General features: G+C 47.1%; 1 protein-coding gene across 2 annotated transcripts in view; it reads right to left on the bottom strand.

The window, feature by feature from the left end:
• Window positions 1–26385, bottom strand: part of DHX38 (DEAH-box helicase 38) — a 71775-nt gene that overhangs the window by 31007 nt on the left and 14383 nt on the right. For both annotated transcript variants that reach the window (XM_068115449.2, XM_068115448.2), the window contains exons 11-16: window positions 24567–24674; window positions 20044–20156; window positions 10878–11015; window positions 9951–10137; window positions 9640–9825; window positions 5619–5759 (exon numbers count right to left, since the gene is read on the bottom strand). In XM_068115449.2, the coding sequence (XP_067971550.1) occupies window positions 5619–5759; window positions 9640–9825; window positions 9951–10137; window positions 10878–11015; window positions 20044–20156; window positions 24567–24674 (873 nt within the window). The remainder of the gene's footprint in view (window positions 1–5618; window positions 5760–9639; window positions 9826–9950; window positions 10138–10877; window positions 11016–20043; window positions 20157–24566; window positions 24675–26385) is intronic.

The following is a 26385-nucleotide window of genomic DNA, read 5'->3' as shown; positions in this document are numbered from 1 at the left end:
CGATGAATCGCAAATTAGTTTTTATTAGTTTTAAAACATAGTTTAACGGCAACATAGTTTGCCGACGGGAAATAAATGAATACGCTCTCAAATGTGCCATCCGAGGCAGAGTCTGTTCGCCACGTTCGGCACACGTGATAGCTCGCTGCTCTCTGATTGGTTGAATCGTTTTTTGGACATAGCTCGGTAACTACTTCTGCGATTAATTTAAAACCTTGAAAAGGCACATCCTCGGGTCCCCAGCAATATACCTGGCAAGTTTCAAGTATATCGGACCGGTAGTTGTCGAGAAACAGCGGTCACAGACAAACATACAAACATACAAACAAACATACACACAGAGATTACTGGAATTATAGATAGATATAGAACACTCATACTCCGTGAAAAGTGAAGCCAACTGGCGGCGGGGATGGAACATCACGTGATCGCTCTGAGCAAATCAGCGCACTGCTCTGCCACCGGTCAGAATCCGTGTATAATATTCCTCGCTGAAAAAAAATCTATGTGAAACATGCTACTATCTATGCTAAATCATGCTAAATCATGCTAAATGCTAATCATGCTAAAATCTATGCTACTTGCTGTGAGTTTATGGCGGCAAGGAACATCACGTGATCGCGTCACGAACATCATTCGTGATCACGTCATCACGTGATCGTCGCGAATGAGCGAATCAGCGCGCTGCTCTGCCACTGGTTCAGATTCCGTGTATATTAATATTCCTCACTGAGAAAAAATCTATGTGAAACATGCGACTATCTATGCTAAATCATGCTAAATGCTAATCATGCTAAAATCTATGCTACTTGCTGTGAGTTTATGGCGGCAAGGAACATCACGTGATCGCTCTGAGCGAATCAGCGCGCTGCTCTGCCACCGATTCAGATTCCATGTATAATATTCCTCGCTGAAAAAAAATATGGATCTAAAGATGAAAGAAAAAAAAACCTATGTGGTGTGAATGGCAATGTTCCTCGCTGAAATGTGAAAAAACGCAATCGCTTTTCGCTCAGAATTACGTGCGAACGCGTAACTGCGAGTTTATGGCGGCAAGGAACATCACGTGATCGCTCTGAGCGAATCAGCGCGCTGCTCTGCCACCGGTCAGATTCCGTGTATAATATTCCTTGCTGAAATGCGCTGAGGTAAAAATATGGTAAAAGAATATTATGAAATATTTTTTTTAGGTCGGCTATGTTCTTCCCAGGCTCAATGGCCATGTCTATGCCAAATATCAAGCACGTGAGCCTCTCCGTTTAGGAGTCTATCGGTAACATTACACACACACAAACTGTGTTTTATATATATAGATTTTACTCCAGGGGGTCCCAGGATTACCCACCAAAAATATCATTGCGATCGGTTCAGCCGTTTTCGCGGTACCTGGGAACGGACGGACATTTGGTGAATTAAAGTAAGATAAGGAATTCGATTAAAACATTTTTGGCTGGTATACCACTTCACCTACGATGTCATCATTGTCATGCTTTTGTTCCCCATTGGGAGTACTTGACAATGTGCCAAGTTTCAAATTTTTCCATTCAGCGGTTTCCAAGAAATGTTTTTAATTATTTGCTTTTAATCCAATATGGCTGCCATACCATGTTACCTATGATGTCACAATTATCATAAAAAACATTCTGCATGGATGTCACTCCTACCCTGAAAGTTTTGTATCAATCGGACATATGGTTGCTGAGAAAAACGAGGTTGAGCCCGGACGGAAGGACGGACAACCCAAAAACGAAAATAAAAAATATTTTGGTATCCACATAGGTATTTCTTTGGTTTGCAGTGGAACAAAACCAAAAAAGCTGAAAAAATTACTAAATCTAAGCCTATTCCACACAGAAGTCCTAAAATGGCTCGGGCAATATTACTGGCACTTTTTAGAAGTTGTTCGATATAATTAGATTTCAAGCAGGTGATTCTCTTTTACTTTGGAATTGAACTCACCTGTGGTGAGTTACAGGTGCCTGCAATATAAAAATCACTCATTCAACCAGTTTCAAGAGAGAAAAGGAGTCATTCTGCTGTTTTGTGTCACTGTGTGTACCTCATTGAGCATGGAGAAAAGAAATAAAACCAGAGAATTATCTGAGGAGGTCAGACACAAGATTGTAGCCAAGCATGGAAAATCTCAACGCTACAAGTCCATCTCCATAGACCTTGATGTTCCTGTGTCCACCGTATGCAATGTTATCAGGAAGTTTAAGGCCCATGGCACTGTAGCCAACCTCCCTGGACATGGGCGCAAAAGAAAACTTGATCGTAGATTGCAGAGGATTGTTTGAATGGTGGAGAATGCATCTCGATCAAATGCCAAACAGATTCAAGCTGACCTTCAGACACAAGGAAATAACACATAATGTCAGAAATAACATACTGTATAGAGGACTACCACGTGTCTCTCAAAAGATCAGGACTTGGAGGCTACGGATGGCAGGACACTGTGTACGGCATAAGGACCTAGCAGTTAGTAAGCTGGTACTCCGGGAACCGGAGCATGGACAGGCCAAGAGAGCGGGGCGTCACTTGACATACGTCGACCAGCTGAGGTAGAACACAGGACTTGCGACCACTGCAGAAATCAGGTTTGTGTATGGAGGATAGTGGAGTCTGGCACGCCATCATTGCCTGTGGAGACTCGACATGAATAAAGGTACAATCGTTTCAACTCACACCATCCGTCGCCAACTCAATGAAAGAGGGCTCTATCGTAGGAGACCCAGGAGGACCGCACTGCTGAGAAAGCCCGACTGGAGTTTTCCCAAAACACACCTGAAAAAGCCAAAATCTTTCTGGGAGAATGTCTTGTGCAAAGATGAGACCAAATTAGAGCTTTTTGGTAAAGCACATCATCTCTTATGTTTACCAAAAACAAAATGAAGCCTTCAAAGAAAAGAAAACCTTCCCTACAGTTAAACATGGAGGAGGTTGAGTGATATTTGGGGTTGCTATGCTGCCTCTGGCACTGGAAACCTTGAATGTGTGCATGGCATCATGAAATCAGGAGATTACCAAGGCATTTTGGAGCACAATGTTCTACCCAGTGTCAGAAAGCTGGGTCTCCGTCGAAGGTCATTGGTCTTGCAGCAGGACAATGACCCCAAACACACTTCAAAAAGCACCCAGGAATGGTTCAAGACAAAACGCTGGACTGTTCAGAAGAGGCGAGCAATGAGTCCAGATCTAAATCCCATTGAACACCTGTGGGGAGATCTGAAAACAGCAGTTGGGAGAAGGCACCCTTCAAATTTGGGAGAACTGGAGCAGTTTGTACAAAAAGAGTGGGACTAACTGTCAGTAGAAAGGTGTAGGAAGTTCATTCATGGCTATAGGAAGCTCTTGACTGCAGTTATTTTGTTCAAAGGCCATGATACCAAATATTAAGTCTCGGGTGTCAATAATTTTTTTCAGTGCCATTTCTTTTTATTTTCTGATTTAAAAGGATAATCAAAGTTCTGAATCAAAAACAAAGGTTCTGTTTTTTAGTATTTTTTTGTATACAGAGTCGAGGCTCGTGAAAGAGCTAACATTTATCAAACAAACAAGCAAACAAAGTATATAAAAAGGGGAGCGGTCGACAAGATGGGGCGAGAAGGGGAGGAAGCACACAAACACAACATTTGAGAGCAGGGACATCGGGAGATGTTTTTGGAGGGAGAGGGCCTGGGGGGAGGCAGGATAGGTATAAAACGCAAGGACACCAAGGACTTCCAGGAAAGAAGTAAAAAGTCACCTCAAAAAGTGGATTTGGGGTGAAATTAGCGGGGGTAGAAAAGATCAAGGTTTTGGATTGGGGAAGATAAGAGATGGTGGTGAACAGCCGTTTTAAAGACCTGGAGGGAGGAGTGGGATTGAAGAGAGTGAGGGAGTTTGTTCGAGAGGCGGGAGAAAAGAGGAATGAAGGAGTGAAGGTGAGCAGAGAGTCTTGATTTTGGCAGTTTAACCATAAGAGGGTTGCAGGCAGATATTGTGCGACCTGCAGGAATATTTGGGGAACAGAGCCCAGAGAGAGCTGGGGGAGCAAGGCCGGAGAGGAGTCGATAGAAGACGGAAAGACCACCAACCTGCCTGCGGTGATTAAGTGAAAGGCCCTCGGAGATAGCGTCATCGCGGGAGATTCCAATGATTCTGAACGCTTTGGTTTCAACAGCGTGAAGACGAGCTAGGTGTGAGGCAGGAGCACCAGCCCAGAGGGGAGAGCAGTACTCCATTGAGCTGCGGATGAAAGCCTTGTATGTGGTGAGCTCAGGTGTGCCAAGGAAGGACTTCGCACGACGGAGGATGCCCAGTCGGCGACTGGCTTTGGAGGCCAGCTTGGAAATGTGGTTTTCCCAGGAAAGATCATGGCAGATAGTGAGACCCAAAAGCTTGAGTGACAGAACTTATTGGAGAGGATTATTCAGAAAGTAGATGGGAGGGTTGTCCAGTCGGTCTTTTCGGAGAGACATCGTAAGAGTGTGAGATTTGGTCAGGATTGAAAGACATGTTCCACTTGTTTGCCCAGTCTGTGATTTTGTCCAGGTCTGCAGAGAGTGAGGAGGCTGCAGACTGCCGATCTGAGGGATGAGGAATGGAGCAGCAGAGAGTGGAGTCATCAGCAAAGAGATAGAGGGGATTTTCAAGAGAGTCAGAGAGATCATTGATGAAGACCAGAAAAAGCACAGGGCCCAGAACACTGCCTTGGGGAACTCCAGCCTGAACAGGAAGAGGAGATGAGAGAAACCCATTTAGGGCCACACGTTGACTACGACTAGAAAGGAAGTCCGCCAGCCATGCGTGGAGATTAAATAGTAAGAATTGAATAAGTAATACTAAGAGTTAAATATAGAATTGTGGAGACCAAATACTTTTGTCAATTTCAACTAATTTTTAAGAGAAAATTATGAGTTACTAGCTGAATGCACCGGCGTTGCCCGGGTTCTTTTTGAATGAATTTAATCTTCTGTGCATAGGTCTGATGCGAGCCCAGTATCAGTTAGTGCTCAACAATTCCTTGTTCTTTCTTCTGTCGGGCCCCACGAGAGAGAATTTTGAAAGCATGTGTTGCAATCAGTCAGATATTCCTATAAAGTGCATAAGTTGTACTTGAAGAGAATTTTGAAAGAAGAAGAAGCTTTATTGCGAAATGGGCCCAGCCCGGCCGAGGTGGCCTTGACCGGCCTCGCCACCCAGCCTATAACCTTCCCGGGGCCCATCCCGACATTTTCTGTTTCAGAGGTTTCCTCCTGTCTTTCACCGTTGAGGAGATTAGCGCGTGCAGACAAACAAACAAAAAACAAAACAAACAAACAAAAACTTTCTTTTATATATATAGATAGAAGATAGAAGAAGAAGATATAAGATAGATATGAAAAAAGTGCAAGAGTGCCAATATTTTTGGCTATGACTGTATTGTGGAACAAATCAGGATTGGCTTACATGGAGTTTGTAACAGCAATGATCACAAATGTAGCGTTGTAACAAGGCACGCTAAAGGGCTGAAACTGCATTAGACCTGTACCAACGTGACTCCAGAAACATGGAGAACCCATTTGGATCCTCAGACTCCCTCTCAGATAAAATTTGTGCAAACACACGGACATGTTCGATCGACATTTCTGCCATACCTTGCTGAAGAGGATGTCGACGGGAAAGGTGCGTCCAGGAATGTGGAACACAGGCACGTTGCCGAAAAAAGAGGCGAATTTCCCAGAGTCCATTGTGGCAGATGTGACAATGAGGCGAAGGTCAGATCGACGAGCGACCACCTATGGGAGGACGTCACATTGTCAACCTTAATATTGCATGATCTTTATAACAAACAGCAAGCGGAAATAGTACCATGTGAATGAAAGTGAACTACCTGCTCAGGGAACACAGCCATGATTGAAAGAATAAAGAACCAGTCTTCCTAGTGAACATTAGTGTCGATCTGTGTCAGCAGACATGTACCATAAATAATAAATAAAAATACACCTTTAGAGGTCATTTTTTCCCCGCAAGCGGGGGTTGGCCTTTTTCGGGGACCGTGGTTGTTGCTGTTTTTCGGTCCCCTTTTTGAAGCAATGTTTTACGGCCGGATGCCCTTCCTGCCGCCAACCCTTTTTGTCGCCTTTTATGACAAGCAGGGAATTACCAGTGAACTGGTACTCAATTTGCCGACCTCGGAAGGATGACAGGCTGAGTCAACCCCCCTGGTGATCGATGATAATCAACAGGACGTTAACTGAGGTATGCTAAGCACAGTGGGAAGCATGGATAAGTTGACGTTTCAGGCGTTAATCGTTCATCAGAGCAAAAGCACATGTAGGACAGGGTTAACGCGTGAAACGTCACCTTCTCCGTGCTTGCCACAATGTTTAGTGGATGTCAATCAACGTCCTGCTCATTCCATCCATGGTTGACAGAAATTTAAATCTGTAAGCTGTGTTGTCATGTCAACACCATATTTAAGAAAGAACATCGTTAAAAAAATTTTAAAAAATTAGAAAATAGAATTTGACGAGAATGCGTCGATGGATTATATGCCTCTGCCCGTCTTAAATGTCAACATACCGTCACGTAAGGTCTCAATTAAAGGTCACATGGAAAAATAAACTTCACATGGGAGAGAACGCAAGAGAGAAAAGTAGAAGAGAGACAACATTGACACTTCCACTTCCAGTTTTGCAGGCAAGGTTGCGTTTTTTCCAAGATCTCCACACTCTCAAAGTTAAGTAATTGTTCCCGTTTGTATTTTTTGTCAAAACTGTATTTTTATTTTACGGTGTGTGTACCTACTGTGTGTCTCTAGGAAGAAGTGTAAATCGTGCATACCTGTGTAAAATCGTCGGTTATTTCCTGCCGCGTTTTTGAGGCCTGGTATTTTAAGTTTCCTACCTTGAGGCCTTGTTGTCTTCTCAGCAGTCGTTTGTGGTCCATTTACTTTCGTTCTCTCTGTTTTTCCCAGTCTTCATTTCACCCCATACTTCCCGAACATCTTACCCTTTGTTTAAAATCTTAATTAAAAATAATAAGGCCGAAAAAAATATATTGCTGGTCTCTGGTCAGACCAAAGTTCCAGAATTGATGCGGCGATGCGGTTTTTTTTTCTCTTTTATTTTTTAAAAGCATGGATTGCACATATAAAGGTGTTTTTTGTGTCCTCATGCCTTGCGGTCCTCCTCATCTGCCGTGGCGCCGTCCAGAGAGAAATTAAAGACAGCCAATGGGACAGGTAGGCCTTTTTGTAAATAATGAACACAAGCTTAAGTTATTTTAAAATGTATTTATTCTGAAAATCATTCAGTTCTTCAAGCATTTTCTAGACTGCCATTTCGTTCTCGAGATCGCCTCGCCGTACCGTCAAACATTCCAATGCGTCGATCGCGTCAACACTGCACATGCGCAAGTGGTCTAACAGGTCGATGGTCTCCCACGATCTCTTCTCCCAGTCCACCAGATTATCACAGACACTTACAACTTCATAACAAACGAGATAGGATCCAGGCCTAACTAACGAGACCACCCGCAGCTCTCTCGGCCTTCTGGTTGCTTCACACGAACCAGACAAAGAACGTCTTCGTTTCAATAAATGACAATATCCAGCCGATTGGATTCATGACGTCACGGCACACAACACTACTCATGTCTTTGGAACGGCTGGTTGGATTTGGACAAACTAAACGAAGTTTTGTAGGGGAGAACCGTGTGCGAACGTCGATACCAATGGCGACCCTCACAGACCCGTATTTCCCGAGATAGCGTGCCGGCCCGGCAACTACAGGCGCGCTGTTGTAGGTACCGTTGGAAATAAAAAAAAAAAAAAAAATTGTTGACGCGCAGGGTCAAAATCGATGCGCACGCTGACCAGAGACCGGAAATATATTTTTCTCGGCCTAATAGCAAAAAAAAAATTCCTTCTTTGTTCTTGGTCGTTGGTTCATTCTTCGACCACATGTTTCACCCCCATTTCCCCAGATAGTTTTCAAGGTTTAGTTTAAAAATGTTTAAACTTTCCCCTGAAGTGCTGTATTCTGTCGTATATGACAACACATTTTTCTTCTTCTTCTTTAAAAGGTTGCTTTCGACTTGCTCACCAAATCTCTTCATTTCAAATAAAAATTCCATCTCTTACAATTATTCCTTAATACATTCCCAAAACTCACCTGCATTCCACCCGTCCTCCAACGTTTTCAAATGTATCTCTGACTCGAATATCACAAGAAACTCATTTTGCAATAAATGTTCGTTTTCCATTAATCGTCCAATACTTTATAAAATCCAAACTCACCCCTCCCCTCCTAATCCCCCATCACCCATCCCTTTCAAATTTCCTCCCTTGCCCCTCCCGTCCTAAACTCCCCCCTCCCCTCCTAAACTCCCCCTTCCTAAACTCCCCCCTCACTCCTCCTAAACTCCACCCTCACCCCTCCTCTCACAAACTCCCCTCACCCCTCCCCTCCCAAACTCACCCCTTCAAATCTCCCCACCCTCCTTTTTTCTCAAATTCTCCCCTCTCACCACTCCTCCTCCTCCTCAAAGCATCCTCCCCACTTCTTCCCCCTTCCAACTCTCACCTCCATCAACCCCAACCTTCTTCCTCGCTCTGCCCCCCCCCCCCCTCAAACAACACCTCACTCAAACACCATCAAACCTTTTGTCCTCCTCATCCTTCCCTTTCTCCTAACGATTCTGAAATCTCTGACACACTATCAACAGCTCTCCCTACCTCATCCTCCTCCTCCTCTTCCATATCTTACCAAACCCATCCCCCCCCCCCCCCCCCGTTCTGCATCCGTTGCTCCCCCTTCCTCTTCATTAACGGCATGAACCTCAAACATCCGGGGCTTTCGCTCAAACCTGATTGATCTCTCCAAACAGGTTGCTTCTGACAATCCAGACTTGATCTGCTTAACAGAAACTTTCCTCCTTCATGATGTCTCTGATTCCTTAATATCTCTCCCTGGTTACTCCCTCCTCCGGTATGATAGACCTGAGCCTCGTCCTGGAGGTGGGGTTGCTATCTTTATCAAAAACTCTCTTCCTCACTCTCCCTGCACTGCCCTCTCTCCACCTCACCCCCAGGAGTACCCCTGGCTACGGCTTCCCCTTCGCTCCCACCTTTTGTTCAAATGTGTATTGTACCATCCACCAAACAGTGATGACTCCATCTACATCTCGCTGTCTGATAACATGGACCAACTTATATCCACTCATCCCAACTCTCTCTTCCTCATATGTGGTGATTTCAATTGTCATCATGCCAGCTGGCTGGGTGTGAGTACCTCTCTCACCAGCCATGGCTCCTCAGCAAAGGACTTCTGTGACTCATTGGGACTGACACAATCTGTCAATTTCCCGACCGAGATCTCAGTCAACGGAGCATCTTCTCTTTGAAAGACACATGAAAGCCCGCTTGGAGTTTGCAAAAGAGCACCTAAAGGACTCTCAGAATGTGAGAAACAAGATTCTGTGGTCTGATGAAACCAAGATTGAACTGTTTGGCTTCCGTCTGGCCACTCTGCCATATTATTTATATATATATATATATACAATTCAAATTGGAAGTGTAAAATGAAAACGAAATTAAAGGTAATTAAGCCTAGGTCAGCACGAATGGCACTTACAAGATTCCATGGCAAGCTGCAATCCCCTGAATGGTCTCACCTCCCGCAGTAGGCCGAACAGTACGTCCGTGTTGAGGGACCTCTCGTGAGCTTCATCCATGATGACGGCAGAGTAGTTGTCGAGGTCGGGCTCACGCAGCGACTCCCTGAGCAAAATACCATCAGTCATGTACTTCACAAGTGTGGCATCGCTGGTCACATCCTCAAATCGAATTGCATAACCGACCTGCAAAAAAAAAAGAGGACGTGAGCAGTACGAGGGAACAGAAAACAGGAATTAAATTAGGATTTGCAATAACAAAGCATAAAGTGCTCCCACGTCCCTCGCCACGTATGGTTGGAAACCCTCACCTTCTCACCGAGTGAGCAGCCAAGCTCATCGCTGACCCTCTTGGCGACCGACATCGCAGCTACCCGGCGTGGCTGCGTGCAGGCGACAGTTCCGTAGTTTGTGTAACCATCCTCATGCAAGTACTGTGTCAATTGTGTCGTCTTCCCACTCCCCGTCTCACCGACGACCACGACAACGCTGTTATCCCTGTGAAAGTCAGCAGCACGTTAAGGGGGTCGACAAAACGATCAGGTACGCCAAATAAAGTCACTTGAAGGGCCATCTATATATTACTTGTGCATATCATGAGCAGATGCTGGGAGACTGGGGTGGGAATGTGGAAGGGAGGCCAAAATTTTGGGGAAGTCCTAAATTACCATCATGGTTCACAGGATGGCCTACACATAGGCAAACTTGGCTCTAAGCCGTCTAGCCTGGGTTTGAATCCCGGCCCAGCTATAAACTGTCACCTCGGTGTTTCATTGGCAGCGTGATTCATCAAGGTGTGTGTTGTCCCTTGGATAAACGTTAAACGAGTGTCCCATCTACCGCCATTAGTTGGTGGAAGTTAAAAATCCCACATTGTCCATCGCAAAATGTAGGTGAGCTATCACCGGCATCATGAACAAATTATAAATTCCTGCCATAACCTAGAGGGGGCACTGCATCAGCGGCGCAACCAGACCCTCAGCCAATGATGCTACTTCACAGCAATGTGCTGCATGCAAAAGAAGAAGACCAACGTCGCAACGTCAACATAGGTTGTAATGTGTTTTGGTAATCTGACATCACCGGGAAGTGTCCCAGTTGTGGAAATGCAAGTTATAATTTTAATATATGGCAATGCTGACTGTGTGCAGAGAGTCCTTACAATCATTGGTCATGTTGTGTACATCGGTCTTGCCGGACACGTGATCGGCAAGACTATGCTTTGTGACCGTGCAGACCTTATGACGTTGAGAAGCTCTTGCCGAACAGCGAAGATTGGCAGGAACTGTCGTTGTTCCTTGATGGATTTTAGCTTGGAAAACTCACTGCTCGCTTCCATCTTGCCTGACATGTGCTCGGCGAACCGTTGCTCCGACCTGAGAACAAAGGTCCCTCGGCATGATGTAGACACGATAACCATCATACCACCGAATGTTCGTCTAAAACACTGCATTTGATCGCTCATGTGACATTCTCATTCATTTCGTTTTGTCATTTCCTCCGATGTTGCCTCACCGGAAGAGCCACCAATAACCCGATTTACACAATATGGCTGGATCGCATCGACGTGACGAGCATTACGTGACGTTACATTGTTATGCATTGCTATCACAGACATGTGAACGCAAGACTGACCAGGTTTACTACAAGGGGTAAGTGAATAAATGAAGTGGTACTTTCTCACACTAACAGTGTGTGTGTGTAATACAATTATATTGTTGCGGTTCTGAGAAAGTGTACATATTTGATTAATAAAGGTTAAAGGTTTTGCCCCCATAGTTAGTCCACATGCAACACGTAGGTCACCTTAGAACGTTAGTTATTTCATAGTATATGTGAGATACGGCCATTTCCAAGAGTGATACCTGCGTTGTGTAAAAGAAATAAATAAGAGTAGGCCCCGTTCATTTTATGGCCCACCCTCCAAATCGATCTCATTGCGCACCATCCAGTCTGCGCCCTATTGCCCCTCGCATTAGGAGGCTCAAACCAGCCGAATGCCACGAGGTAAGGCCTGGAAAAGGGGCGGAGCGCGAGGTCAGGGGTGCGGCCATGTCAAGCAGACGTCAAGGGCGGAGCTGGTAAGACCCCAACAACCAACCAGGGCTCAGTGGGCATGGCCTAAGGGGCGTGGTAAGTGCACGTCTGGCACATTCGAGAGGGTTCGCTGGGCGGCGATATATAACCGTGCTCGTAAAGCCCTACCAGAGGTCGGATGCGCTTGATCGAGAGGACTGAGCTCGCTCGCATGAAGAGGACTGACATAACTGCAATCATTGTAAAAGGACTGTCCAGGACTTGAGAGTATTTGTGCTTTGCATGAGGATTGTCACGTTTGGCATTGGTGGAAGGACTCGCTGGGGGAACTTTGATTGCAAGAACTCGTGGACGATTTGGATTTGGGCTTGCTGGAAGCGCATACAAGCGCTGGTATTTCTATTACGTACGTGGCCGTGAGCCGCAAAGTAACCGCCAGCCCAGCTTACCGATCCCCCCATATAATTGTCCGACCCGTGCCAACGACACGCGGAGAGCTTGCCTGCCGTCTACCATCTTCTTCGTGGTACGAGTCGGGGACCGGAGCGAGCTGTGGACGCCATCTTTGGACCCTCGACCCGACCGTCTACAACCCCCGTGTGAGTCTGAGTCTGAGTGCGAACGGGCCCGTGTCCAGGGATAAGTTAAGACTGTCATTAAGGCTGCCCTGTGTATCTGCTTCTTCTTCTTCACTGTACATTTCTTCTTCTTCTTCATTGTACAAAGCGTAAATAAATTGCTTGTTATTCCTTTTCCTCTTGATTAGACCGTTTTAGTGATTTCTCCATTGGGTAAATGTGGCACGATTAGAAACCGCTCCAATCGGGTTAGTTCCTGTTAACGGCCCGAATCGCGGCTCGCTATCGCTCGGCGTGTCCACTAAAACCGTGGTTCGGCCGGGGTTATTTCCTTGCTTCATGGCCGGCGTTAGTAATTAGGTAAGAAGAATTCGGCTTACGACCCTGCCTAACGTCGTCCGGAAGGAACGTCATAGCCCCGGATCGCGTCGGCTAGATAACAGGCAAGGGGATTAAGCCCCCCTTGGTAAGGGGAAGGCCGACGTTTTGAGATCCGCAACAATTGGTAGTCAGGAGTGGGGATTTGGAACCTGGGACTAAATTTTTTAGACTAAATTTTGGACACCAATTTTGCATATTGGCCGCAACAATTGGTGTCAGGAGTGGGATTTGACCCGAAGTGCGCTTAACGCACTCAGAATTACAAGCGACCCAAATTTGGTACTAACATCTAAATTTGAATCGTGCCATGGATAACCAAGGCGGTCGGATGCCGGTGGGGGTAAATGAGGAGGTCGAGGAATTAGAAATAACCCAGGACCCCCGGGAAGAATGGGAAGAAGAGGAGAGCATTGTTGAGGGTGCAGCAGTAGGGGTGGCAGGCGAAGAAAATGGCGGCGTCGCGCAAATGGGCGCGGTAGCCGAGCCCGCGGCGCCAATGGATATGGGCACCTTAATGGCACAAATTAAAGCGTGCTTCGTGGTGCAAAGTAATGAAATGAGGGAAATGAAAGAAGGGTTAAATAATTTGGAGAACAAAATGGGACATCAAATTGGGGGATTGAAAGACGGGTTAAGTAATTTGGAAAACAAAATGGGAGAGCAATTGGAAAATCAAATTGGGGGATTAGAAAGCAAATTGGGGGGCCAATTGAAGGACGTGAGTGGCCAAATGGGAGAAATGAACGAGGGGTTAGTGGGGTTGGAAAACAGGATGGGCACCCAAGAGAATCGAATGAAAAGGATGAAAGACTGGTTAAAAGGGTGTGGTAACAGAATAGGTGGCCAAATAAAAAAGATGGGGAAAGAAATAGAGTGCAGGTCAAGCGAAAAGGTCGCAGTGGTACGCGACGGGGTAGTGCGACTTGAGGAACGCGGGGAAAGCGAGGTTGAGCCAAGCACAGCCAGGTGGACCGGGGTAGAAATCGCGACACGGGGTATGACAAAGCCGACGGCTGCCGAATTAGAAGATTTTATTTTATTAGCACCGGCGGTCGTCAAGGAAAAAGAAAAAGAAATAATCGTCGTGGAAATTGGGGTTGAGGAGACGGCAGAGGTAGTACATGAATTGAAGAAAGAAATGGAATGTACTCAAAGTCTGCATTCGCATTGTGATGTCGTGCTGTCTAACCCCAATGAGAATTTGCAGGCGCTGTTGCGGAAAAGGGTCCTGAATGTAAGCAGGATTGTGTGTAGCGCGAAAAGGTTTGGCGCGAAAAAAATTTTCGCACGCTTAGGATCCCGACGTCACCCGGGCGCTTGTGGAAGGTCCGTGGTGAGCGGTGTGGAAGTAAATGGCGCGCATGTGAGGGAAAGGTGTGCGCCGAAGCGCGAGTGTGAAACAGAGTATGAAACTGAGAGTGAGACTGGGTGCGACACAGAGTGAGAGATGGATGGAGAGAGTGTGGGAGGATGCACACCAGAGCACGTGATTAGGTGTGCAATCGAGTGCACACCCATGAGTGTTAAGAAGTACGTAACGGAGGAGTGTGCGCAAGAATGTGCACAAGGGTGTGCGGTGATGATTGGGTGTGTGCAGGAGTGCACACCCGTGGGTGTTACAGAGTGTGTAACGGAGTGCGCGAGTGGAATGAGTGCGCCAGGGTGTGCGCGAGGATGTGTAGTAAGGGAGTGTGTGAGCGGCGTGAGTGCTCCTGGGTGGTATGCACGAGCGAGTGCAGTGACGAAATGTGTGGAATGTATGGGAGGCGCTGGAGTGCCTCGGTGTACGAGTGAGAAATGGGTCGCGTGGTGTGAGAAGGCGATTCAGGCATCGACGCAGACCGGGGCAGCGTTTAGGGCGACGTACAGCCGACGCAAGCTCTCGGGGCGTGGTGTTCTTTATGTGCTGCGGGAGCCGGCGGGGATCGTTGCCGCGGCGGTTTCGCAAGGACCGCCGTGCACGATTCGTGCCGGGTCCCACCCTGTATGGTCGGTGCCGTGCCGTGGCAAAAGGGGCAAACGGCACGATTCCGGGGGAGGAAGGCCAGGTCGGACCTTCGCCCCCTGGCGGGCGCGGTGCTCCGACCGGGGGAGGTTGGGTCATCGTGGCGGAGACCGAAAGGCTCCGCGTCGAGATGGCGCCTGGAACCTCGGTCCAAGTATGCCTCCTCCCCAGAATCGAAAATGCCGGACAAACCCAACCGACAGGAGACAGGCCACCAGTATGCATTGCTCGGCTTTGCGAAACCGAGCTGTAATGACAGTGTATTTCCGCACCGAGGCTCGAGTATAGTGGACAAATGGTAGCAGTGATGATGGCGAATGGTCGTGTACCATTCATTTGGGGAAAAGGAGCAGTAGATTTATGGGGTTTGGCAGTGTAAGCTCGCCGAGGGCGGGCTAGGATAATTGTTAGGGATCTAGAAATGACAGTAGGGACAAGATGTAAGTAGAGACACTGATACCGGTAGAGGGGACATAGTCCGATTAGGTGGATGATAATGACGAGGGGGTGCTTAGTGTAAGGGAAGACGGGGAAAGCACCAGTATTAGAGGGAAGGAGATAGTTAGATGATGCTGTGTGTGTGTGGAGAAATTGCTGTGTGAGTATGGAAAGGAACTTGGTGAAATGAGGCAATGGAACTTGGTGAAATGAGGCAATGGAACTTGGTGAAATGAGGCAATGGTCTGGGATGACCGGAGAAAGTGTATGAATGGAGTATTGAGGACATGTGTAATGGTGTTGAGTGATTGACTTGCGTGGGGTGCAAGTGAGAATACTAAATGGTGTGGAGTAAATGGTGTGTAGAATGAGTGGTGTGGAGTGCATGGTGCGAAGGAGTGGATGGGGGAAGATGGACCCCTTCACGAATACCCGGGGAGGGTAGTTTAAAGTTAGGTAGAGGGAGTAGGTAAATTGTTTGGATATTGACATCTGTGGTGCAGGGAGGAGCACGTCGTTGCTTTGAGGGGTGCATAAGTGAGTGCAATGGCTGGGCATGTGAGCCTGTTGGCGAGTATGGTTAAATGGGCACTCCGCCACTGGTAGTCTGTCGGCCAGGTGAGGCCGCAGGTAGGCTCTGGGAGCCAGTTAGAGTTCAGCAGGGCCAGAGGATCCGAGAGAAGGACCCGGGTAGCCCAATGCCAGGGAGGGCATTAGTGGGGTGAGAGAGCCAGGAGGGCCTTCCCCAGGTTAGGGTAGTTGTGAGGAGCTAGGCAAGCTCGGGTGGCGATTTCAGTGGCGGAGGTGCGCAGGTAAGTAGGACCTGCTGGTAGAGCCACACGACCCAGCCCCGAAATTGTGCGAAGGCACAGATAGAAAAAAATGGGGGAGTGAGACCCCAAATTTGGAAGAGCACCACAGGATGGTCAATGGGAATTGGTTTTTAGAACCACATAGAGTAAAGATGGCCAATTGGATTGGCAGGGCAAGACCCCGGGGAGTTTAAAGAGTTAATGTCAAGTAGAAGGATAGCTAGGATGAAAATCTCTTCGCACCATCCGCATCCACTCACCAAGGTGACAGGACTCCACACCAGGTTTTTGCAGACGATTTGGAATGAAAGACGCATCATGATGTGGGTGTGATTCCATCCCTTCCTTCTTGGGAGGGATTGGATGACGAATTTGGTTTAGGGGGAGATATGGGAGACGAGACGGTGGAGACGGAATTTGTAAATTGTAAATACGGGGAGGGGCAAGGGTAGAGTAGGTTGACATGGGGGGTGACGAACGGCTAGGGACGAGCTTTCTCCACTCGCCCCTCATGTTTCATTACCTTGTATTGACGTGTACCCTTGCGTCCTTTCCCCGCTAACCTCTGCTTTGTCTTTCCTCGCTAACCTCTGCTTTGTCTTTCCTCCCCACCCATGGACCCATTATCTTTTGTTGAGGGGAGTGTGCAGGTGCCCTGAGCTGTGCGGCTGCACCTTTGCGCTGCACCCTGCTGCCTGTTTCCTGCACCGGTACACCATATGGACCACACATTCTGTGGCCTGGCACCCTTGCTGGGGCAGACAATCGCGGCAAACGTTATCTTGCCCTGCGGACCACTGTGTTTTAGTGGCCTCGATGCCATGCAGTCGGACCACCTAAGATGGCCCTGCTGGCCAAAATAAAAAGCGGACATGGTTTGTGCCTTTTTATTAATCTTTGGTGTGTCAGGACAAGAAGACTGTAAGTTTTGACGATGGCACACCGAAGACGAAGCAGGAAGACGTCGCAGCCCAGCAGCCAGCCAAGCACAAGACATCATTGATTAATTTGAAATGTTTTGGTGCATTTTGATGATTGTGCATTTTGGTGCTTTTTGTGCATTTTTTATATTTTTGTGCATATGGGTGTATGGTGTATTGGTGCAGTGCATTGCATGTGTTTCTCCTTTTCAAAATTCCTTTTCTCTCCCACAAAAGACAGGTCTGGGGTTGTAGTCTTGTAAATAACATGCTCCCCACCGGCTTCATGTATAGTTTGAGGATTCTTTCCGTAATTCGGTTATTTGTGGGCGTGAGTCTGTTCGTTAGTACACAACGCAGTAGGTGGGACATATCTAGTGTTTAAAACTGTCGCACTCAGGGTGTTAGGTGTAGTTACCCTCTACATTTAACCTAAGTGTCACACAAATTAAAAAGTAGTCCTGACCCTTGCATCAGAACAGGTCGGGCTCACTGGTGTGTGGGTCCGGCTCGGGCACGAGTGTGGCGAAGGAGGGGTGCAGTGTTACGGTTCTGAGAAAGTGTACATATTTGATTAATAAAGGTTAAAGGTCTTGCCCCCATAGTTAGTCCACATGCAACACGTAGGTCACCTTAGAACGTTAGTTATTTCATAGTATATGTGAGATAAGGCCATTTCCAATAGTGATACCTAAGTTGTGTAAAATAAATAAATACGAGTAAGCCCCGTTCATTTTACGGCCCACCCTCCAAATCGACCTCATTGCGCACCATCCAGTCTGCGCCCTATTGCCCCTCGCATTAGGAGGCTCAAACCAGCCGAATGCCACGAGGTAAGGCCTGGAAAAGGGGCGGAGTGCGAGGTCGGGGTGTGGCCACGTCAAGCAGACGTCAAGGGCGGAGCTGGTAAGACCCCAACAACCAACCAGGGCTCAGTGGGCATGGCCTAAGGGGCATGGTAAGTGCACTTCTGGCACATTTGAGGGTTCCCTGGGCGGCGATATATAACCGCGCTCGCAAAGCCCTACCAGAGGTCGGATGCGCTTGATCGAGAGGACTGAGCGAGCTCTCATGAAGAGGACCGACGTAACTGCAATCATTGTAAAAGGACTGTCCAGGACTTGAGAGTATTTGCGCTTTGCATGAGGATTGTCACGTTTGGCATTGGTGGAAGGACTCGCTGGGGGAACTTTGATTGCAAGAACTCATGGAGGATTTGGATTTGGGCTTGCTGGAAGCGCATATAAAGCGCTGGTATTTCTATTACGTACGTGGCCGTGAGCCGCAAAGTAACCGCCAGCCCAGCTTACCGATCCCCCCATATAATTGTCCGATCCGCGCCAACGACACGTGGAGAGCTTGCCTGCCGTCTACCATCTTCTTCGTGGTACGAGTCGGGGACCGGAGCGAGCTGTGGACGCCATCTTTGGACCCTCAACCCGACCATCTACAACCCCCGTGTGAGTCTGAGTCTGAGTGCGAACGGGCCCGTGTCCAGGGATAAGTTAAGACTGTCATTAAGGCTGCCCTGTGTATCTGCTTCTTCTTCTTCAGGGTACATTTCTTCTTCTTCTTCTTCATTGTACAAAGTGTAAATAAATTGCTTGTTATTCCTTTTCCTCTTGATTCGACCGTTTTAGTGATTTCTCCATTGGGTAAACGTGGCACGATTAGAAACCGCTCCAATCGGGTTAGTTCCTGTTAACGGCCCGAATCGCGGCTCGCTATCGCTCGGCGTGTCCACTAAAACCGTGGTTCGGGCGGGGTTATTTCCTTGCTTTATGGCCGGCGTTAGTAATTAGGTAATAAGAATTCGGCTTACGACCCTACCTAACGTCGTCCGGAAGGAACGTCATAGCCCCGGATCGCGTCGGCTAGATAACAGACAAGGGGATTAATCCCCCCTTGGTAAGGGGAAGGCCGACGTTTTGAGATCCGCAACAATATTATGCACGTTATACCATGGGGATGTGTGCACGAGCCATTCATTGACTACTTAATGCCCGACTTCCTGGTTTGCTGAAAAGCGCTCGTAATAGGGTTGTAAATATGGCTGCCTCCTGACAAGTGTACACTGACTGTTATGGAGCAGCGCGGAGTCATAATTATGATTGAAGGGATCATGATTTGTCCTTAGTCACAGCGTCAGACTTTGTGAATACGACATGTGAATATGTGAATAAGACTCCCTCCAGGTCTTTACAACAGCTGTCCACCACCATCTCTTATCTTCCCCCATCCAAAACCTTGATCTTTTCTACCCCAGTTAATTAACCCCAGATCCACTTTTCTGAAATACCGACTTCTTTCCTGGAAGTCGTAGCAGTGTCCATGTGTTTTTTTACCTCTCCCACCCCACCCCCCTTCCCACGCCTCCTCCCCCCAAGCCCTCCACCTCCCACACACCTCCCAATGTCCCTGCTCTCAAAATGTTGTACTTGTGGGCTTCCTCCTCTCTCCCCATCTTGTCTCCCGCTCCCTTTAATTCGTCTTATGTGTCCGTTTGTTTTTTGTCATTAATGTTAGCTCTTACACGAGCCTCGATCTTGTATACAAAAAAAAAAAAAAAAAGACTCAGGGAATAACTGTACAATACGATACAAACGGTAAGTCCCAGAAAATGTGGACAAATAGTGTGAACGGTTTTGAAAAAGACTATTGCAGAAACCTCGCCAACGCTAGCCGATAAAATGCAAATTAATCACAGAATGTGATGTACACATCATCCAGAATCTAGAAAGACCAGCCAAGAAGCACCAGCATCGTGAGCTTGTAGGTACGCCGATATAATTTTCCGACTCCACTTCAACGTGACCCAATAACAATAACGTGACCCATCTGACGTGTAAACAAGCTTATCAAAAACCATGCAACCGAGCGGCTCAAAACTCTTCATGCATACTAAAGGAACTCCAAGGGAACCCAGTGGCTCAAAACTCTGCATGCATACTAAGGAATCTGGGATCCGAGCAGCAGCACGGTTACGTGGCGTGATGAGAGCGTCCTTTGATTCTGATCAAAATTGTTTGATTTCTCACGTACGAGGCGAGATAAATCAAATGATCACTTTGCGAACGGCAAAGTTTGTAAAAGCCTGCAAACTCTGCAAACAAAATAATGAGGTCACAACAAAAATAAAAACCATCAAGGAGGTTAGAAACACGTTAATTTGGCCTAACCATTTAACATCTAAAACAACATGGAAAAACGTCAGTCATGTGACATGCACCCACTTGTAATCAACCTTGCCATCTGCCCCCAAAGCCTTGTCTTTCTCCTCTTCCTGCTTCACTCCCATTATGTTTCCAAGTTTGGTACCTGCCAATTCCCAGTCCTTGTGCTGAGCCTGGGAGAGGGGATAACAACAGAGGGATAGTTATCATATTGTAGAGTATCGGGAGGCAGATGTGCCCAGAGCAAGAGGGAAGTGCAATATTACCTTTGGACAAAACCTGGACCGATAAAAAAAACAAAAAACAATGTTGGACCGCCGGAAATCATGTCTGAACTGGTTGTTTAAAGAAGGCCTGAGATGCTTTTTTTTTCTTGCTGTTTGGATGTGTGAGATTTTAAAATTCCCACACGAAACAAAAATGTGTTTTCAAGTGAATAATCTGTACGAAGCTGGAATGATAAGTTTGGCGGAACATGTAGCGAAGACTGATGTATATTTTCACACGGTGGTTGGTAGAGCAGACACAATGGTCTCTGTCTCTGTAACTCGAAACATTTCCTTGAAGCACTGACTTCTCAAACTCGGCAATGCTCTTCCATCGTCGTACCCTTTCCTTTAACGTCATGTTCACATTCACTTGCACAGCACATCCTCTGAGTAATAAAACAACACAGCGCTCATACCTGGCGATCTCACTCATTTTGGGGCCATTTACACATTCTTAACTCATTGGAGGTAAGGGAAGGGGGTAAAATGAAAGGGAGGTACGCAGTAACAACCTCGAGATGTATTTTGTGAATATAGAAATCATGTTTTGGTAATCAAAAACATTTTTCATGGACATGCTGTTGAAGATTATACAACAACATGCATTTTAAAAGGCCATTTTCCCTGCTAGAGCGGGGGTTAGCCTTGCGGTCCCCATGACAATCTTCTCCATTTTGCCCTATTTTCTGCATCTCTCCTTGTTAACCCCCTTGCCCGCATTTCTTCTTCCACCATCTTTAGCCAAGTCTTTCTCGGTCTTCCCCGTCTTCTACTTCCTTCTACATTCATTTCCATCACTCTTCTCAACCAGTCACTTTCATCCTTCCTCAACACATGACCAAACCATCTCAACCTGTTCCTCTTCACAGCATCAATCACAGGCTCTATTCCCATCATCTTTCGCAATTCATCATTTGTCTTCCTCTCTCTCAACGATACTCCGCACATCCGTCGAACCATTCGCATTTCCATCCTTTCCAACCTTCGTTGCTGCTCTACGTTCATTACCCATGTCTCGCTCCTATAAATCATAACACTTCTCACACATGCAGCATACACCTTTCCCTTCAGCTTCAACGACACTCCCCTCATCATCAGCACGCCACTCAATTCCCGAAACTTCTTCCATGCACATCTCACTCGAGCAACCGTTGCCGAGTCTGATCCACCTTCTCCATTCAGCATGTCTCCGAGGTAGCAAAATGTTTTCACACCTTCCAGCTTCACGCCGTCTCCAAGATCCAACTCAACATTTCCTCCATCTGCAGCTCCCTCTGTGCACACCTTACATTTGAATGTAGCTGCCACACTGGTTAATGACCCTCTCAGACCACTACATTTTTGATGAACCCACTCAGCGCACATTGTACACTGAATGGAGTTCACTCCGACACCCTTCCTACACACAGCACAGGGCCACTTCCCAGTTCTTTCCACCTCACCACATGCTTTACCACTTGCCATCACCTTCGTCTTTCCGATATTCACCTTCAGACCTTTTGTCTCCATACATTCCTTCCACGTGTTCATCTTTTCCTTCAGTCCATCCATACTTTCCGCAATCAACACCAGATCATCTGCATACAACAACTCCCACGGTAAACCCTCCTTTACGTTCTGAGCCAGCACCTCCATCACAGCTACAAATAGTAGTGGACTTAATACCGACCCCTGATGCACTCCCACCTTCACCTCAAACTCACCACTGTTCCCGTCCTTCGTCCTTACAGCTGTGCGCGCTCTTTTGTACATTGCCATCACTACTCTGATCAACCATTCCTCCACTCCTAACTTCCTCAATGCCCATGTCAATACTTTGCGTGGAACCCGATTGAATGCTTTCTCCAGATCAACAAACCCAAGAAACAACTTCTTCCTCTTCTCCATGTACTTCTCCTGCAACTGCCTCACAATGAAAAGCGCGTCTGTCGTTCCTCTTCCTGGCATGAATCCAAACTGCATTTCGTCGATCTTCACTTTCTTCCTTATCCTCCTCTCCAACACCCTTTCCAATACCTTCATTCCATGCTCCAATAACTTTATCTCTCGGTACGAGCCACACTCCAGAGGGTCACCTTTCCCCTTGTATAGAGGGACTAGGGTACTCAGTTCCCAATCCACTGGAATGCGGCCTTCTTTCACCACCAGATTACAGATCTCTGTCATTCTCTTCACACCCCAACTTCCTGCTGCCTTCAACATATCTCCCACAACTCCCGTCGGCCCTCCCGCTTTTCTACCCTTCATTGCTTTTATCGCTTCCTCAACTTCCTTCTCAGTTATCTTCTCTGCCGGTCCTAAAACTGGGTTACTCTCTATGTTGCCATCCCATTCATTCTCTGTATTCAACAGCATTTCCATATATCTTTTCCATCTTCCTTTAATTCCATCTGGGTCGACAACGATTTGTCCCACTTCATCCTTCAAGCAACTCACCCCCATCACATCACACCTCTCTTTCGCTATCTGCTTTGCAATCCTGAATACTGCTTTCTGACCCTCTTCCGAATCCAAGCGTTCTCCGAACATTTTCCTACATGCCTCCTGCGCCTTTGCTACCTCTTTCTTTGCAGCCTTCCTGGCTGCCTTATAACTTTCATGCTCTGCTGTTTCTGCTCCCGTACCCTTCGCCTTCTGCCACTCCTTGAACTTCTTCCTCTTCTCGTCAATCCTCTTTCCAACTTCATCATCCCACCACCATGTTTCCGAGTGCCTCGGTGGTCCTTTTGTCCATCCACATACCTCACCAACGGCTCCCAACAGACTAGCTTTCATTGACATCCAACCACTTTCAAGCTCAACCACATCATCCTCGACCCTACTCAGCCTCTCTTTTAATGCCTCCCTTACTGTCACCTCTTTCAACCTCCACACCTTCATTCTCGGTTGGTACTTCACCCGCCGAGCTCTCCTCGCACCTTTCACCCTTACGTCGCAGACAACCAAGTGGTGCTGTGAAACAGCCTCCTCCCCCGGGATCACCTTTGTGTCCCGGAGGTGCCCCCTATCTCGCCTACGCACCATCAGGTAGTCAACGGTTGTCGTCGACCCACCTGACGTGTATGTAACAAGCTTATTATCCTCTTTCTGGAACTGAGTATTACAAATCAACAAATCAGCTCCATCAGCAAACTCCAAAATCCTTTCACCTTCTCCATTTCTCACACCATATCCGTAACCCCATGAACTCCGTCAAAACCATCCATACTCCTTCCCACATGTCCATTTAGGTCTCCTCCTACCACAACAACTTCCTCATCTTTCAGGTTTTCCATCAGCTTCTCTATCGCACACCAGAACTTGTCCTTCTCTTCATCGCTTCGACCAACCTGCGGAGCATATCCCGAGATGACGTTCACCAAGATCTTTCCAATCATCATTTTCAACATCATCAACCTATCACTCACTCGTCACACTCACCACACTGTCTACAAACTCCTCAGAAAACAGGACACCAACACCATTCATGCCCTCCAGGCACCCTTGCCACACAAACTTGTATTTCTGTCCCTGCCTACCCTTCACCATTCTCACACCACTTCCATTCCATCTCGTCTCTTGCACACAACATATGTCCACTCTTCTTCTGACCAATACTTCCACCACTTCTCCTGATCTCCTTGTCATTGTCCCTACATTCCATGTCCCAAACCTCAGAAACCGATCTCCACTTTGGGCTGTACCCTGCCCACATGTAGTTATAATTGTCATGGTTCTCTTTTTGAGGCAATGTTTTTATGGCCGGATGCCCTTCCTGACGCCAACCCTCTTAGTCGCCTCTTACGACACGCAGGGATACGGCGTACCTATTCTTATCCAGGGTACACACTGGGAAACGTTTAAAACATGGAAGTTCTGGGGGGTGGGAGGGGGGGGAGGGGGCGTCAGCATCACGGCTGCGGTTTAAACATATTCAAATAAATATTTAAACAAAACCATGAAAAACAATCTGGGAAAAGTCTCTAAGTGAGAACGTGGATTTGAGAAAGCAGGAGCAGAGGTGAAAGAAAAACGAGATATAGGGGGCGGGGCACAAGTCGAGACGAGGAGGCCGCACGAGACACCAGGCCGCACGAGGCGCACGAGGCGCGAACAAAGAAACGACTAATTACACACAAATTTGCAAAACTACAAAACCAAAACCAAATAGAAACACACAATAACACATACACAACAAAATACGCAGCGGAAATTTGACAAAGAAACGAACGGGAAAACACTCAAACTTTGATGCCGTGGAGAGATCGAAGCAAGCCCCGTCGAAGATTATACAGACAAGGACAGCAAATACAGACAAAGACAGACCGGACGAACCTTTCGTCTTTCTTTCTGCTCACGGTGTTTGCGCACAAGCATGCTTCCTCTGCGTGCAATAACGGCCAGGTCCGAGGTTCCATCTCTCACCGGCACGATGGGTTCCGGCTGTGTGATGAGGTGTTACGGAGGTTGTGAAGAGGAGAGAGTTTCAAATTAATGAAGTTAGGTAAGACAGAACTAAAACATGCTGTCAAATCAAACTCGTCTATGTACTCCGATATCAGTGCATCTATGATGAAAATCTCCAACCCGTGAAGGTCTGTGTAACACGAATACGATTTCAGCACTTATAGTGAGAGGATAGGAAGAGGGTAAAGGGAAAAATTAAAAAGGAGGTGAATTAGTACAGGCCGCTATCCACATGGAACCATCCAAACCGACAGTGTAAAATGGTCTGAAAGGATTACATGACAAACACAAATCTTCTTCAGCAACGAGGGAACCCTGACCATGGCACGTCTGAGAGAGACCAAGAAGGATTTGGGCAGTTGACATGTTTACACGAACATGTTTAACAAGCATTCTGAGTATTGCGCTGCAATTCATGTCCCCTACCGGCAGTCTGTCGTCCGGAAAACTGTTGGGGAAATAACCAAAGTTCAAAGTGCCATACCTTTGTCAAAAATGATCGAAACGTCGTGAAGTTCGAACTTGATCTGTAACTTATCATGAGGAAACCATGTACCAAGTTTGAAATCATTAGCATTAAGAGTCTAGAAAAAAAAGTCCGGAAAACTGTTCTTTGCGTGACGGACTGACAGACGGAGGGACGGAGTACAAACCTATAGTCCCCTCCGGCCTCCGGTGTACACCGGTAGGGGACTAATAACAGATACATACTAATGTAGTGCACTAGTATCAAACCCAAATGGTGCAGATCATCTGTATAAAAGAGAATATGTGTCAGTCAGTCAGTGAGTCTCCTCCACAACTCAAAAACCATGCAACCGAGTGGCTCAAAACCCTTCATACATACCGCATACGAAAGTAACTCCAAGGGAACCTCGTGGCTCAAAACTTTGCATGCATACTAAGGGAGCTCCAAGGGAACCTCGTGGCTCAAAACCTTGCATGCATACTAAGGGAACTCTAAGGGAGGGCATGAATGAAAACTGGGTGTTTGGGTAAATTTAAACACCCCCTGTGAAGATAATTAACGGGGGTGCTCATCATCAGGCCATCTTTGGTCACCCCGCTCTCCCTCGCAAGGGTCTTAATTTGCCGCGCCTCTTGCCCTGGAACAGTGTCTTGGGTACATTTGAAGGCTAAACAATGCGTCTTATCTCTATATAATTCCAGCAATCTCTGTGTGTGTGTGTGTGTGTGTGTGTGTGTGTGTGTGTGTGTGTGTGTGTGTGTGTGTCTGTCTGTCTGTATGCGACCGCTGTTTCTCGACAACTACCGGTCCGATATACTTGAAACTTGCCAGGTATATTGCTGGGGACCCGAGGATGTGCCTTTTCAAGGTTTGAAATTAATCGGACAAGTGGTTCCCAAGGTATGGTCACCGTACTCGCAAGCCGTTCGCTTTGGCTTTGCGAATGGACCAAACCATTTCATGTAAATAGAGGGGGGGGGGGGGGGGGGTTCTGTGGTCGTTACTGCCACGTGGTTTCAAAGTTTTTTTTTGTTGTTGTTGTTTGCACGCATGTTTTTTTGCACGCACGTACGGGCAAGCACGTACGGGCAAGCACGTACGTGCGGGCACGCCCTAGTATCATTAAATGAAAGTACCATTTTGAGGAAGCAAAGGTACATTTCGATTACGACTCATGCAGAGGAAACAACGCAATGTATGTTTTGTTCACAGTGATCC

Source organism: Myxine glutinosa, chromosome 5, assembly GCF_964187855.1.
Source record: "Myxine glutinosa chromosome 5, kmMyxGlut1.1, whole genome shotgun sequence".
In the NCBI taxonomy this organism is placed as follows: Eukaryota; Metazoa; Chordata; class Myxini; order Myxiniformes; family Myxinidae; genus Myxine; species Myxine glutinosa.
Note: the sequence above shows the minus strand (reverse complement) of the source record. Positions and strands in the feature narration are given on the sequence as shown.